The sequence below is a fragment of the Eumetopias jubatus genome, unplaced genomic scaffold, assembly GCF_037043125.1.
Source record: "Eumetopias jubatus isolate StellerSeaLion01/CBP00866 unplaced genomic scaffold, mEumJub1_p1.0 scaffold_17, whole genome shotgun sequence".
NCBI lineage: Eukaryota > Metazoa > Chordata > Mammalia > Carnivora > Otariidae > Eumetopias > Eumetopias jubatus.
This window is the reverse complement of record NW_028274823.1, coordinates 67,156,005-67,171,368: the sequence shown is the minus strand read 5'-3', so window position 1 is coordinate 67,171,368 and position 15,364 is coordinate 67,156,005. Positions and strand designations below refer to the sequence as shown.

Sequence of the window (15,364 nt, the reverse complement as noted above, 5' to 3'; positions counted from 1 at the left end):
AAAGAGTAAACCAATTTATTTACAGATTGTAGGCTTCCATAGGCTTAAATCTTTGGCCTGAGTTACCACATGCCTTGACCTACCACAAGCCAGTGACTATAGTATAACATTCATCTTTCTGTTTCCCCTGCAATCAGAAGCATCCTGGCCCATAGCAGGTGCCTATAAATGTCTTTGTGAATGAATGAACCAATAAATAAGTAAATTCTGTGGAAGTAACTGTATTAATTAAAATACTGCCTGCAACACTACAGGAAGTCTTCACAACAACAGCAACTATTTCAATGGAGAACCTGCTAGAATACCAAGCTGACCGCCAGAGATGATAAACGAAGCCACTGAGTCAGGTACCTGGGAACACACGCAGCTATGGCCAAAATAAAACTGGGATTTGAATCAAGCATGCAAATCATTTAATCAGAGCTTCAAATAGACAATGGACAAACCAAAGTTTCCAGGAATTTCAAGAAAAATAAAATACGATTTTTAAAGAGGCTCACTACTTTGAGATGGTTAGGGTTTTCTTGTCTGGTTTAAAGTTCAGTTAGAAACAAATTCGCTATGCAAGGATGGCTCATTGTACCATAAAACATCATCTTCTTTGTGCCTGCTTAATGACTTATCAGTGAATTTGCCCAGAAGGGCCCTGATGCTGTTCTGGGAACAAATGACATCAGTCTGCCTGGATATTTCAACTGCCAGAGATAACAACGGTGAGTAAAGCATCCCCAGTTCTGACTTAGAGTGCATAAAAACAGCCGCTAAAGAAGTTCAAAAAGAGGTATCATGATTCAAGGTAAGCCTCTGCATTGATCCCACATCTGAAAAGTTTGGCAATTGTATATACCATCCATTTACCTCTCAGAATTTTCCTACCAGACTCTCTACAGCAATGCCAAATACAAACAATATAAACCAAATTTTCTAATTCAGTGGTTCTCTACCTATTTGGAGTTCAGATTCTCTTGAGATTAACAAAAGTTATGAATAAATTCTTTTCCTCCAACAATTGCACATGTATGCATCCATACACCAAATCTGCATATACACATCAAATCTGCATGTACACACATAATTTGCACACTCATTTCATGTGGTTCAGGACTGCCAAGTCTTCTCATGGATTCCTGTTTAATAATACCTACTCTAGGGATGCTGGGGTGGCTCAGTTGGTTAAACATCTGCCTTCGGCTCGGGTCACAGTCCCAGGGTCCAGGGATCGAGTCCCGCATCAGGCTCCCTATTCAGTGGGGAGCCTGCTTCTCCCTCTGTCTGCTGCTGCCCCTGCTTGTGCTCTCTCTATCTTTCTGACAAATAAATAAATAAAATCTTAAAAAAAAGAACACCTACTCTAACGATAAAGGGTTTCTGGCAGATACTTTCACTGTATCTATTTCACCCAGCGACCCTGGTACCAGATAATTCTCTGAGGTAGCTAGTTTATCACCTGAGAACTTTAAGAAGAAGAGGAAAGACACAATTTTTTTTCTTCACTTTTCTCAGCCTTCTATTACATACAGGCATGCTGAACACACGAATACATAACAATCAGCCACTGTATACTTCAAAGAAAGAGTATGGGGGGAGGAAGAGGGAGGAAAATACAAAGAAAAAGCAAGAGGAGGAAAATGAAATCTGCCTTGAAGAAATATGACGACTTAGGAAGTGAAGTTATTCATGGCTACAGAAAAAGAACCAAGATCCTCCATTTATTCTCAACCACCTGCAAGCAATGCAGCCACATCTTCCTTCCACGAATATCCGCTGAATACTGACAGTGCGCTGGTCATGCCGACACCTGGGTGCACGGTGGTGAATGCAACAGAACAGCACAAATGAAGACTCGCTTGCTTTCACCTCACTCTTAAACTATTCCAAATCATGTTGCTTAGGTGGCAGGGTAAATAATGGATTCTTCGCTATTTTATTTTCAAATTCTGTCTACAGTACCTATACAATGTCCTTTTTTCCTTAATGCTAAAATATATGTAAGATTTTGTATTTGGCTCAATATCAGTGTACTGTACCTCTTAGCTATTATTTCATTAGAAACTTAGGAGTTACGCTTACCACAGGCTACAGCCTGCTTTTTCATCTTCAATGTTCTGTCATAACAATGCCTCTTAAGGCCAGTTTTAGACACAGCACTATGGAAGGAAATCAGGTCTCATGAGAAACTGAGCTCTGCCACATGAAAAGTCCTACAGAGGAGGTCACCCCTAAGGAGTCAGTTGGCATAAAATGAATATAAGCACATTGGTCAGCATTTTTCCCCCTAGATGATCAAAGTCTGAAGGAAGAATCTGGAAAAATGATAATTATCTTTCATCACCATTTCATGTCTTATCTACTTAGTCATTTTACTAGACAGGAAAGAAATATGAACCACGTGTGTTTTTCAAGGAAATACCTGCAAGGACAGAGTCAAGCATTATTATGAATTAACCTAATAACTCAGCATTCCTACCAATACTGGAATATTGATATTTTTCAGCAGAAAGCAGTGATTGGAATGAATAAGCATTTCCCAAGTGCCAACCTCAGTAGTAAACTAATATTTCATACCTCTGACTATATGCTAGACACTATTATAAGTACTTGTAATAACTTCATTATATTAGTCACTTAATATACTATGTATTAATTGCATGAATCCTTATAATAAACTTAGTCCTTGTAATATTTCCATGAAGTAGTATAGTGAATTGAATAGTATCTCCCCAAAATTCAAGTCCACCTGCAACCTGAGAACATAACATTATTTGGACACAAGATCTTTGCAGATAAAATTAGTTAAGACGAGGTCAGACTGGATTCAAATGTGCCCTAAATAAAATGACTGATGTCTTTGGAAGAAGAAGAGAAGATACATAAATATAAAGTCATTATGTTGTACACCTCAAACCAATACAATGTGATATGTAAACTGTACCTCAAAAAAAAAAAAAAAAGACACACAGATACATAATAGAGAACATGTAAAGATGCAGGAAGAGGCTGGAGTTAAGTTGACAATAAGATAAACAATGCCAGGAGCCACCAGAAGCTGGAAGAGGCAAGGAAGAAGAATACACCAGAGCCTTTGGAGGAAGTAGGGCCCTGTGGACACCTTGATTTTGGACTTCTGGCCTCCAGAACTGTGAGTGAATTAGTTTCTCTTGTTGTAAGTCACCAAGTTTGTGGTGCCATGGTGGCCCTAGGCAACTAATACAAATAAAGTACTACTACTAGCTCCATTTTACAGGTGAGGAAATTGAGCTATAGAAAGGATGCCTGATTTTCCCAGGGACACACAGCTTATGAATGGCAGAAATGTAAACTCAGACAATCTGACTCCAGAGTCTAGGCTGTTAATCACTACTTTAAGAAAGGGTTTAAGGCACCTGGCTGGCTCAGTTAGTTGGATGTCCGACTCTTGATCTCTGCTCAGGTCATGAGATCGAGCCCCACATCATGTCCATGCTGAGGATGGAGCCTGCTTAAGATTCTTTCTCCCTCTCTCTCTGCCCCCCCACCCACTCAAGCACGCATGTGCAGACTCTTTCCCTCTCTCAAAAAAAAAAGGGGGGGTTAATAAGTGCTTGCTCCATCGTTTATGCTTAGCAACTCTTGGTTCATTCATTCATTCATCTTCTATCCATCCATCAGGCCATCCACCCATTAAATTAACTATGTAAGTACTTCCACGTACAACAAACATTACTGAGAACCTATAATTCATTTGCCACTGCAACTAGGTATTAATGTCAGAGACGTGAATCAAATTCCTCTGATTTTCTTATTTTTATTTGAAGGTCCTCAAATTTCCTAGCCACTCAGGTATACAACTTTGGTGTGAACCTTTTAACTGCGGTATAATTGACATATAATATCATATTAGTTTCAGGTATACAGTGTAATGACTTGATATTTGTATATATTATAAAGTGATCACCACAGTAAGTCTAGTTAACATTGATCACCATACACAGCTAGAGATCGTGTGTGTGTGTGTGTGTGTGTGTGTGTGAGAGAGAGAGAGAGAGAGAGAGAGAGAGAAATGAGAGATGTGAGTCCTTGATTGTTTTTTATTCTTTCCCTCAAACTCTCTTCCAGAAATTATATATATGCTTCCTATCAAATATTCTGTCTCCAGAGGCTTTTATAGTTTTTATCTTCCCTTAAAAAAGTACTTATCAGGGCACCTGGGGGGCTCAGTCAAACGTCTGACTCTTGATTTCAGCTCAGGTCATGATCTCAGGGTCGTGAGATGGAGCCCTGAGTGGGGTCCACGCAGCAGGCAGTCTGCTTGAGATTCTCTCTCTCCCTCTGCCCCCCCACTCTCTTTCTCTCTCTAAAAATAACAATTTTTTAAAAAAGTGCTTATAATGTGTATCATACATACAAAAGAATGTATGAAACATATATGAACAGGTTAGAGAAAAATAAAGAAACGCCAGCATGCCCAGTGAGCTAAGAATGAAATTTATAAGCAGCTCCAGACTTCCCTGACCAGCTCTCCAAAGGCATCCTCTGTTCTAGTTAATCATTCTCACATCTTTCCTCATAGTTCTAACATCTATGTAAACCTCTCTAACCTAAATATTATGTAGTTGGCTATCTTTGCATTCTCTATAAGAGGAATCCTACATTATGGATCCTTCTGTGACATGCTTCCTTTGTGCACTATTGCATTTCTTAGAATCATCCATGTTGACATGTGTAACTGTAGTCCATGTATTACGGCGGCTGCAGAAGATTCCATTATGTGATTGTAACACAATCTATTTATCCACTGTGGAGCTGATGAATGTTTGAGTTGTTTACAGTTTGGGTCTTCTATGAACAGGGCTGCCGTGAACATTCTGGCACCAGCCCCGGTGCACACAGGCAAGGATTTTTAAGGTATATACCTAGAATCATAAATGCTGTGTCATTTGGTGTGTGCTAACTCAACTTTACTAGTTAAAGGCAAATTGTTTTTCAAAGTGATTGTACCAGTTTACACTTTCTGTGGTTTGTGATTATTGATCATGATTTCATATTCCTTAGAAATTAATCTTTGGGAATTCTTTTTTTTTTTTTAAAGATTTTTTATCTATTTACTTCACAGAGAGAGATAGCGAGAGCAGGAACACAAGCAGCGGGAGTGGGAGAGGGAGAAGCAGGCTTCCCGCCGAGCAGGGAGCCCGATGCAGCGCTCAATCCCAGGACACTGGGATCATGACCTGAGCTGAAGGCAGATGCTTAACGACTGAGCCACCCAGGCGCCCCAATCTTTGGGAATTCTTTTAGGCCTGGGTTAACAATGCCATGTTCGTAAAAGGACTTTATGATTGCTTCTTCCAGTTGCCTAGAGGCACTATCAACCCAAGATTATTTTTAAAATAAATGCTTGCCTTGAGCGTTTTTAGTTTTAAAAGACTACACACATAAATTTAGACCTCAAACTGGTATTGATAGGAGGGATTCCTTGTGGTTACAAAATCTCAGGGAAGATTTTTTTTTTTTCCTTATAGCTGGTGACAATTTGAGACAGGCGAGTTTTTGCTACACTTTCTATGTTTCTAGGTTTACTTCCTGTCCACCCTTATATTGGGAGCCACACCCTTCCGGGCCCAGTTTATTAGGGGATCTCTTCTTAGACTGTGTACTTTGGGCATGTTCTAGGCTTTGTCTCCTGTGCCCTGTGTTTATGCAGACCCGTGAAACTGGTTCTTGCTTTCATGTCATTTTACCTCTATAGATCCCTTACTTTTGTGCCAATTCACAAATACACTTCAAAGGACTTAGTTTTGTCATTATCCTAACATCTTAGCTTTCCTTACAGCTGGAAATATGCTTAACCTTTTTTTTTCCCATTCACCCTGCTCTAATTGCTCAGTTCAGATCCTAGCTGTGTGATGCCCAGATCATTCTAAAAACCTCTAGGAGGTTGTAGTCCGTACACTATCCCTAGTTGAATATTGCACAAGTACTGAACACTGTTCAGGAGCTCACTGAGGAGTCACTGGGGGTTCTGAGGAAATCATGACGAATGGCTGCAGTTCAGCGAATGCCTACTATAGGTCAGAGACTTCATTAAGCATTTTATGTATATTATTTTTATACATGCATTTTTAGTGTTTATTTCTTAAAAATTCAGTCAGGACAGAGGTGAAAAACTGAGTTCCATAAAAAGTAAGTGGCTTGCCAAAGGTCACATAGCTAATACGTAAGCAGCCAGGATTGAAAGCCAGAAGTGCTTGAGAAAAGCCCAAGCTCTCTCCTCTACACCAGTGGTTCTGTGCAGCCCCGGCAGTCAAAAATCCTGAGATCAAGAGCGAGGCCGCCTAAGAGGATTGCCTTGTGCCTGTCTGCAGTTTCACCCCAGGTAGATACATTGTTATTTGCTTTATCTGTTGATGTTTGATGGCACGCTTTATTTGTAAAAATGCTTCTGCTTTTAAACCACAATATTCAATTGCCTGGGAGGCCCTTTAAAACCTGACCCAGGGGCGCCTGGGTGGCTCAGTCGTTAAGCGTCTGCCTTCGGTTCAGGTCATGATCCCGGGGTCCTGGGATTGAGCCCCGCATCGGGCTCCTGGGATCGAGCCCCGTGTCGGGCTCTCTGCTCAGCGGGGAGTCTGCTTCTCCCTCTCCCACTCCCCCTGCTTGTGTTCCCTCACTTGCTGTGTCTCTCTCTGTCAAATAAATAAATAAATACCTTTAAAAAAAAAATAAAACCTGACCCAAACACTTCCAGCCTGAACTAAAAACACGAATACTGATCTTGAAGGCAATCTAGACAGCTTTTTATTCCTCAAAGGCTGAATATTTCTAAACAGTCCCCATACTTTCCTGGCACATCCCTTTGCCAGTAATGCTGACCACCAGCCCTCACTCCCCCGCCTCCACCAAGAGATCCAGCAACTCAATCCTAGACCCAGCTCAAATGTCACCCCACCTGTGCAGTCTTCCTCCACAAACACTACACACGATTCCCCACTCGGGACTCCTACAGAACTCGTCTGTTCTGCTCAGGTACCAGCTGTCTATCAAGATGGACGATAATCTCTTTTAGGGCAGGTCCTTGTCTTGTTCAGGGCTGACTCCTACATAACAGAATCCCAGTAAATGCTGAACGAAGAAAGGCCGATCCCTTGCATGGTCCAATGCTCTCACTATTCTTCGAGGAGCAAAAACCTACATCAACTTAATTGGGAACCAAAAACGTCTGCTTTCTTACTACCTCTCCATTTCACCAAAGAAAGGTTAAGAGTCTTGTGACAGCCTTAGGGGTTTTTCCGCACTTGAAGAGAAGATAAAGGGAGTGGTGCTCAGTGGGTCTGAGATTACTCTGGTTGCCTAATTCACCTTGGGCAAAGTGCCTGAGTTTTGCGATGCTTGCTGGGATCACCTGTGGAGCAATGTATTTGTTTTGGCAATAACTGTCAGAGAGTTCATGCAGGTGAGGTCTGCAATCTATTGTACTTCGTGAATCAGAAGGCATTAAGTGCTCTGATATCTAATAACATGGTATCATGACCAACAATGATTGGACACCTATTATATGTGGGGCATTTTCCATAGATTGCCCCACATTCATTCTCACAGTTGTGTGAAGTCTGTGTTACTATCATCCACATTTACAGATCAGAAAGTCAGGTTAAGTAACCGACCCAAGGGCATTTTTCTAGAAACTGACAAAGGCAAGATTCGATTCATGTCTCCCTAGTTTTAGAACTTTGCCTTTAATCCCCACTCTCTAATGCTTCCTTGCCTAAATGCTCCAGAGTAACATAAAAGAGGAAGAAGAACTTACACTCGTTGAGTAAAGAAGTAAAGAAAGAGCAACAACATTTATTTAGAGTCATCGGAGTGACAGGTACTCTGCTAGGTTCTTTCCAGATACTGCTGGAGTGTGGTCATTGTTCTTCTAACCGACATCTGTCCCCTCACCTTTCCTTTTGTCAACACAGGATGATGCCCAAATACAGATGCCCCCACTCCTACTGGTAATCAGTTGTGGTTTTCTTCTCACATGTTTATGCCAGTGGTCCCGGTTGTTGTAATTATGTAATTTAATTAGGTACTAAAGTATAAAACAGTGCAGAGGCAGAATATTTTTATGAAAACTAAATTAAATGCTTTGGAAAGACTTATTAGAAAGAAGTTCCTAAAAATATTCCTGCTAAATCAGATATGAATGGGATGATGGTAAGAGACTAAAATAAAAACCAGAAAAATCCAGAAAGATTCTATACTCAGATTACTTCACAGATTGCTTTAATCTCCAGCTTTCTTTCAAAGAGACTGAAAGTGGGACTCCTAGAAAGAGCATTTATGGTATAGAAGGCCAAAGAGAATTACAGTCAGGGGATCCACACTCAGAGAAAAGGCTTCATCTTTATATTCGTGTTGGGAAAATGGATGTACTTTTCTGTGACTTATGGGAACAATCAAATATTTACCAAATATATGTACCTTTTAGCATTCCTAGCTGTTAGTTATTTTTTTAAATTAGCCAAATAACTACTAATATAAATTTTGCTGAATAAAAGGCCTTCTTTTAATCATTCTTTCTATTCTCAAGAAGTTAATTTCAAGAGGATTTGAAGATACCTCTAAATTAAGCTGCTTCTTTTTTTTAAGATTTTATTTATTTATTTGACAGAGACACAGCGAGAGAGGGAACACAAAATGGGGAAGTGGGAGAGGGAAAAGCAGACTTCCTGTGGAGCAGGGAGCCCAATGGAACCCCGGGATCATGACCTGAGCCGAAGGCAGACGCTTAATGACTGAGCCACCCAGGCGCCCCTAATAAAGCTTCTTCTAATAAAACCTCCAGAAGCATTATCTAGGTGGCCAGATCTAACAGACCTGTTGCCTGGTCATGCCTCAGAAAATATGGCCCAGGAAGAGCACCAATGTTATGATCTTCTCATACTGGATGCATTGACTCAAATGTGAATGGTGGCACCAGGTATATCTATGCAGACACATCAGAAGACAAATAAATCTGTTTACTTGAATCCACATTCTTAACTTCTTTGCAGGGTTGTGCTAAAAGTGAAATCACAAGTCTGGGTCTTCAAGCAATCAATATTATGTCTCTCCTAACCAGTAAAACAAATCTTCAAAGTGGCTATTATGTTTATTCCATCACTAGGATTGGGAGTTCATAATCAATACAGGGTTTAACATCCAGCAGTTTAGCAGTGATGTCTAACTTGGCCTTGACTCTGAGGATAGAGTCATTGTTTTCAGTGATCTTACAGTCTGGCTGTGCAGGCTGCAGCTGGCATGTGGAATGAGATTTTATGGTAGCAGAACCTACAGAAGATGAAGTCCACAAACACTATTGAGAAAAGCCATTTCTGCATACTGAATATGGATGGGGAAACAGAGAGGAGGAGGAGATGCAGGAATTCTAGTGGGGCCCCAGTCAATGGGGAAAAGAAGAAAGGAGGGACGCCTGGGGGGCTCAGTCAGTTAAGCATCTTCCTTCAGCTCAGGTCATGATCCCAGGCATGGAGCTCCCTGCTCAGCCAGAAGTTGGCTTCTTCCTCTCCCTCTGCCCATCCCCCTGCTGATGCCCAAATAAATAAATAAAATCTTAAAAGAAAAAGAAGAAGAACAACAACAACAACAAAGGAAAAGTGAGCAGAGATATAGAAATAACAAGGTTTCAGGATTGGCAAATAAACAATTTCTACTGGAAAAGGGAGGCCCCTGGAGAGAATGGTAAAGGAGAGGTTCCCAGGTTTGGAATGGCATTGAAAGCTGACTTCATCATAAAGATATCAGGAGCCAGCGAAGGGTTTCGCGGAGTGGGAAGAAATCGTTAGATCTACATTTTAGCCCAATTAATTGACATGAATCCAACAGATTCATGTTGGAGAAAATGGAGACAAAAGGAGGGGCGGAGAAATGGTTGTCAATCTATTATGCCTGAAGGATCTCCAGGGGAAGACTGAAACAAATAAACAAATCAGACACTCGGGCCCCTACCCTCAGAAGTTCAGTTGGTCCGAGATGGGACATTTTAATAAACACAGCTCAAATGATTCTAATGTGTAACCAGATGTGAGTGCCACTGAATTAGGTTATAATAAAAATATGGCTCTGTGTGACAACGACAAATACCGTATGATTTCACTTATATGCAGTATCTAACATACAAACGAACAAAGAAACAAATAAAAACCAGACTCTTGAATACAGAGAACAAACTGGTGGTTGCCAGAGGGGAGGTGGGTGTGGGGGATGGCTGAGATAAAGGAGACAAAGAGGTACAGACCTCCAGTTGTGGAATAAATGTTACAGACATGAAAAGTAGAGCATAGGAAATATAGTCAATAATATTGTAATAACATTGTATGGTGACAGATGGGGACTATACTTACCTTGGTGAGCACAGAGTAATGGACTGAATTGTTGAATAAATATGTTGTACACCTGAAGCTAATATAATATTGTATGTTAATACTTCAATAAAAAAGAAAAAATATGGCTCTATGTGATACGGATATTTGGGTGCAATAGCACATGGAAAGGAAAAGAAAGGAATGATGTGAGGGGCATTCTGAAGGTCTGCTGACAGATTTTTAATTTCACTAAGACAATGTTTAAGATCTGTATGCCAGATTTTTAAATTTTGGCTTTCATGTTTGCCTCCCCCATCTTCTTACTCTTCTATACCCCCTGTTTAAAGCAAACTTTTATGCCCAGAAACTACAGATGTCAGGCTTTTCTTGGTAATATGAGACAGTAATTTTTGGTGAATAAAGTAATACAGATTATTCTCAGTCAGGAAGGGGATTTACACAGTATGGGGGTTGCTTATCAAAATCCCAAAGTCCTCTGTGCCACTGCTCCTTAATTAGTGATTTCCTGTCAATTATAGTTTTGAAATATAAGTGGAGCTGCTTTGCAGAACTTCTCAAAATCCAAGATTGATAATGTTTATCTGGAATAAAACAATTTTCGACAGAAAAAAAGTGGCTTGAGAGTCACATTCTTCTGAATTTAGGGCTTTGAGAGTGGACACAGAGCCACAGGACTGCCCAAGCATGTGAAGGGGAGGGGTGGTAACAAAGGAGGGATTTTTATTTTTTTATTTTTCTTACCCACTAGACAAGAACAAAATGGCAGTTTATACCCTGAGACATGGCCATTCAGATAGTGCCCACTCAAAGTTTCCAGATATTTGAGAGTAAGAGATTATGTGCTGATATTTTATAGATCTCTTGCACAGTGATCTAATTTCTGACCAATTTCAAAAGAATGTGATGAATTGCGCAACCCCCAACAACTGTGACATTCAGGCCACAATCTGCCTCCTGTCAATAACCCACCGCAGATCTTTCCGAGACTGGTTTTCTCCCCCACCCCTAGCCCCACCCCACTAAGAGGTATTAGTTATCTTAGCAAGTAAGTCCTTTTTAGGTGTGTGTTTTGGGGGTGGGGTGCAGAGATCCTAAAAGGGAATCTTGTGTGGCAAGTGCTTGAAAAAACTCGCACCGTTTTAGTTCAGGAAGATCTTGAGTTCTTAAGATTTCATTCTTTTTTATTTAACTGCTACCTAGTTACTTTATATAAACCAGCGTTTTCCATCTACAAATCAGCACTGGGAGGGGTGGGGGGGAGGGCTTAACCAATAAGGAAAATGCTTCTAAAGGCTATCTGTATTTGTAATCACCTCTATCAAAACCACCCGAAGGACCAGGGGCTGTCTCCACAGATTCCTTCCCATTGCTACAAGGCTGCCTTTGTTTGTAAGGACTTTGCTTGGAACTAACCTTAGTTCATCCCTGAAAATGAGGTCACTGTCCCCTAACACATGTTAAGCATGGTTAGCATCTTTCCACTGGGCCCTTGGCCAGAAAGGCCCCAGCTGGTGCACATTTCGAATCTGCCAGGGCGTCTGCGCACAGTGACCCCTCTCACGCTGAAAGGCAAAACAACATTTCCATCTTTATCTTTAAGAAGAGGGGACTGGGAACCAGTTAAAAAAAATAAATACAGTGCCGGCAGGCTTTTGTTTTCCTAAAGACAGTGTTTTTAAGAGAGATTTACTTGGCCATGCTGATAAAATCCACTCTCATCAAGTCTGTCTACTATGATCTGGTTTACATCAAAAGGAAGACCCAGAATCCAGGCCCCCTGCAGTGTCTTTTCTCACCCAGAATTCAGAGACCTAAAAATTCTCCTGGAGACTGATTAGAAATAAAAATAAATACTGAGAAGAAAGATGCTTCCCATAGGGAAAAAAAAAAGCACATCGGGTGTTGGTGGTGGGTGGGAATTTCTAATACTCCTCAATGTGAAGTTGATTCAGTTTGGCTGCAAAACAGGATTTATTTGAGTTTGTCTGAAATTTTCTGGGAACATAAATAAAGTAAGATTTTAAAGAGCAAGTTTCACCTACCTCTCAAGGGACATAAGACCATTTGTATGAAGGGAGGAGAGTTTTGTATGTCCTAATATTCTGTGGTCAATATAGTACTCTTACGTCATGATTTTGTAGTAGCCTGGGACACAATTTTCAACCACTTTGACTTACAGCTTTCTTTTAAAAAACTTTCCTTACACTATAGAATTTTAAGGTATCTTAGTGGGCTGTGGGCACAGATTATGTCCTAACACGATTGTATATTAGGCAGAATGCTATAAATGATGTTAGGAATAGACAGGTTAGAATAGTTTAACTAAGTGACAGGTAAGTTCCTCCCTTCCCTAAAAGCTCCCCGATAACTGTGCAATGTGAAAATACTCTTAGAGCTAAAACCAGGTAGTTTATTCCCAAATGAACAAAAATGGAAAAGTGTTAATAAAAGTTCCATTTTAGCCAGGGTACTGAATACAAGACATAGAAAGAGGTGTAACTCATCCAAAATATTTCTGAAGTTTAAAATGAAAACAAAATGAACACTTCACTTTATTCCATTCAAGGACATTTTAGTATGGGATGAGTTTGTCTTTACTTGCAGGAGAATACAGTTATAGAGCAGAGAGACCCGTTAACCTTAAAATTCATAAACCATTTACTTTTTGTTATTCTGAAATTTAAAGATCCAAATAAATAAGGCTGGAAGATAGCCAGAGATGGGGAAATTATTTCTGAAACGTATGTTTTCCAGGTGGATTCATTACCAGGCATGTTTGAAAACTCTGCTGTGTTTGGACATGTTTCTGGTTATCTCTTGGGATGAGGAAGCACAAGAGAAATGGTAATACATTGCTTTGGGGAAAAAAAGTCTATCCACAGCCCTCTCGGTGCTCAGCAACTCAGAACATATAACAGCCCTGGAGAATTTTTTTTTTTTTCCCCACGTTAATCCATCATAAAGATGGAATATTAACACGAGGAAGATTTAACTCTTCTGAAAATTTTAATCATTTTTATTTCAGAGAATTATTTTCCCCATTGAATTAAAGCAAGAATGTAACTGAAGGTTGCATAAAGTAGCTAGCAGTTATTGTTGGTTTGTAATGTGTAAATTTTGCAGATGCCAAGCTCTCCAAAACATATGACTGAAAGCCTTTTCCATTTGTAAGGCAAAAGGCCAGTGCTGAGCCAAAAAAATGTAGAGCCTCTAGGGTCTTAAACTTTCTCATTATCAGTCATTCCTTCTCTTTTCTTGCTATGCTTCATCTAGTTCATCTGTCTCAATTATTTCCCACATGAACACGTCTTTTAAGAAATTCTCTTTTGCTTTCCCATGAGCGAGGTTGCCTATAAAATATTTGATGCAGAATCCATACTCCACTGTTCACCCGAGGAAGTGGCTGTCTTAAGTGATCAGGCTTTCCCACCCCTGGAAAGATCACTTGACATGTACCCCACCGTGTCTTCATTTATAATTGTTAGAGCAGGAGAGTAATTTATGGAAGTGCCCTTGACTCACCTCAACAATATGTACTAAATAATCTCAAGAGACATAGCCCTGACCTAGTCAACTGGTCAGTAAAGATTCAATATAGTAAAGATTAAATCTTAGTCTAAATATATAGCTTTGCTTTGTATTATAAAAAAAAATGTATATTTCAATTTTTCTAACTCATTTTCATTTCTGAGGTAGGTTGAGGTTACCTCATCATCTCTACTGTATAAATAGGAAACTGAAGCAAAGAGAGGTATGATTTGCTTAACTAGTTAGGAAATTGCTGAAAATAGAAATCAGGATTCCTGGATTTTATGTTTTCTCCCTACCTCATGGTACAAGAGCAAGAATGAATTGGTCAACAATTTAATGGTTTGAACTAGTATAAGTACTTGGCTGGAGAGCTTCCTGCCAGACTCCAACAAAAAATGGGATCTCCAAGGTGTACTTGCTCACCCTTCCTTTCCTGGAACTGTCTTCCATATTGCAACTCCCTACACGGTTATCCCGAGCATCCTGGGGCACGGTGATGCATCTAAACATCGTGACCCATGCCACACAGATGAAGGGGGCTAGAAGAGGCCAGCTTTGTCTCTTTAGCCATCAAATGAAGTTGTTCTGAGCCTCCATGCGATAGTATTATGCAGCCAAAATTGGGGAGTCTGTGTGCACCTTTGTTTTTAAAACAAATGGCAGGCTGTTGCACAGCCTGGCTCAACCACAACAAAGAACTGCGGAATCCCTTAGAAATGCACCTTGTAATACAAAGATACTGCTACTTATCACTTAGGAAATACAGAGCAGTTACTTCTGGCATTACACATGGTAGATTATATAAGACATATCAACTGTTTGGGATTTTTCCATTTATTTGGTATGTTATGAATCAGAACAGGGCTTCATGCCTAAGGATCCTTATTATGTAGGAGGTATTGGCGTGAGTCCTAAAATATTTAATCCAGCGAACTATTCACATCTTAAATATAGCAACTGAAAACAGTGATAAGCTAAAATTGGTCTAGGTATCAGGAGAAAAGAGAAAGCATTTACTTGAATAGATGAACATTTTTTTTCTTCTTTTTTTTCTTTCTGAGATTAGAAAATAAATAGCTTGGTTTTTAGTGTGGATAGACAATATTGTGAACATATGTAGTTTCTTCCACTGCACAAATATACTTTATGGGGTGGGATCAGCCAGACAATCACAATGCATTGGACTTAGCTTCCTGGTCAGATAATTAGAGGTCTGGGGTTAAAAGCCCGGAGGAATTGAAGGGTGAGGCCCATGGCATCAGAGGGAGAGGAGGCATTAGCTAGTGAGATGAAAGGTTCTTGAATGTACCATGCTAAAATGTTGTGTACCAGCTGCTGCAGCTGGAGCCTCGCTGGTATATGGGGAACTACCTGCCTTCTTTGGGGGGCTTCTGGGGAACACGGTTTCATAGGGACTCTTATCAACACCAAGATGCCAAAATGCTACTGCTCATTCCATTTTAATTTTTCATTGCTACTTGAGT

General features: G+C 40.2%; 1 protein-coding gene across 1 annotated transcript in view; it reads right to left on the bottom strand.

Moving 5' to 3' along the window:
• Positions 1–14,390, bottom strand: part of ANK3 (ankyrin 3) — a 251,108-nt gene extending 236,718 nt beyond the window's left edge. Inside the window, exon 1 of the mRNA XM_088019888.1 lies at positions 14,304–14,390. Coding sequence (XP_087876014.1) covers positions 14,304–14,390 — 87 coding nt within the window. The remainder of the gene's footprint in view (positions 1–14,303) is intronic.
• Positions 14,391–15,364: the final 974 nt, after the last annotated feature.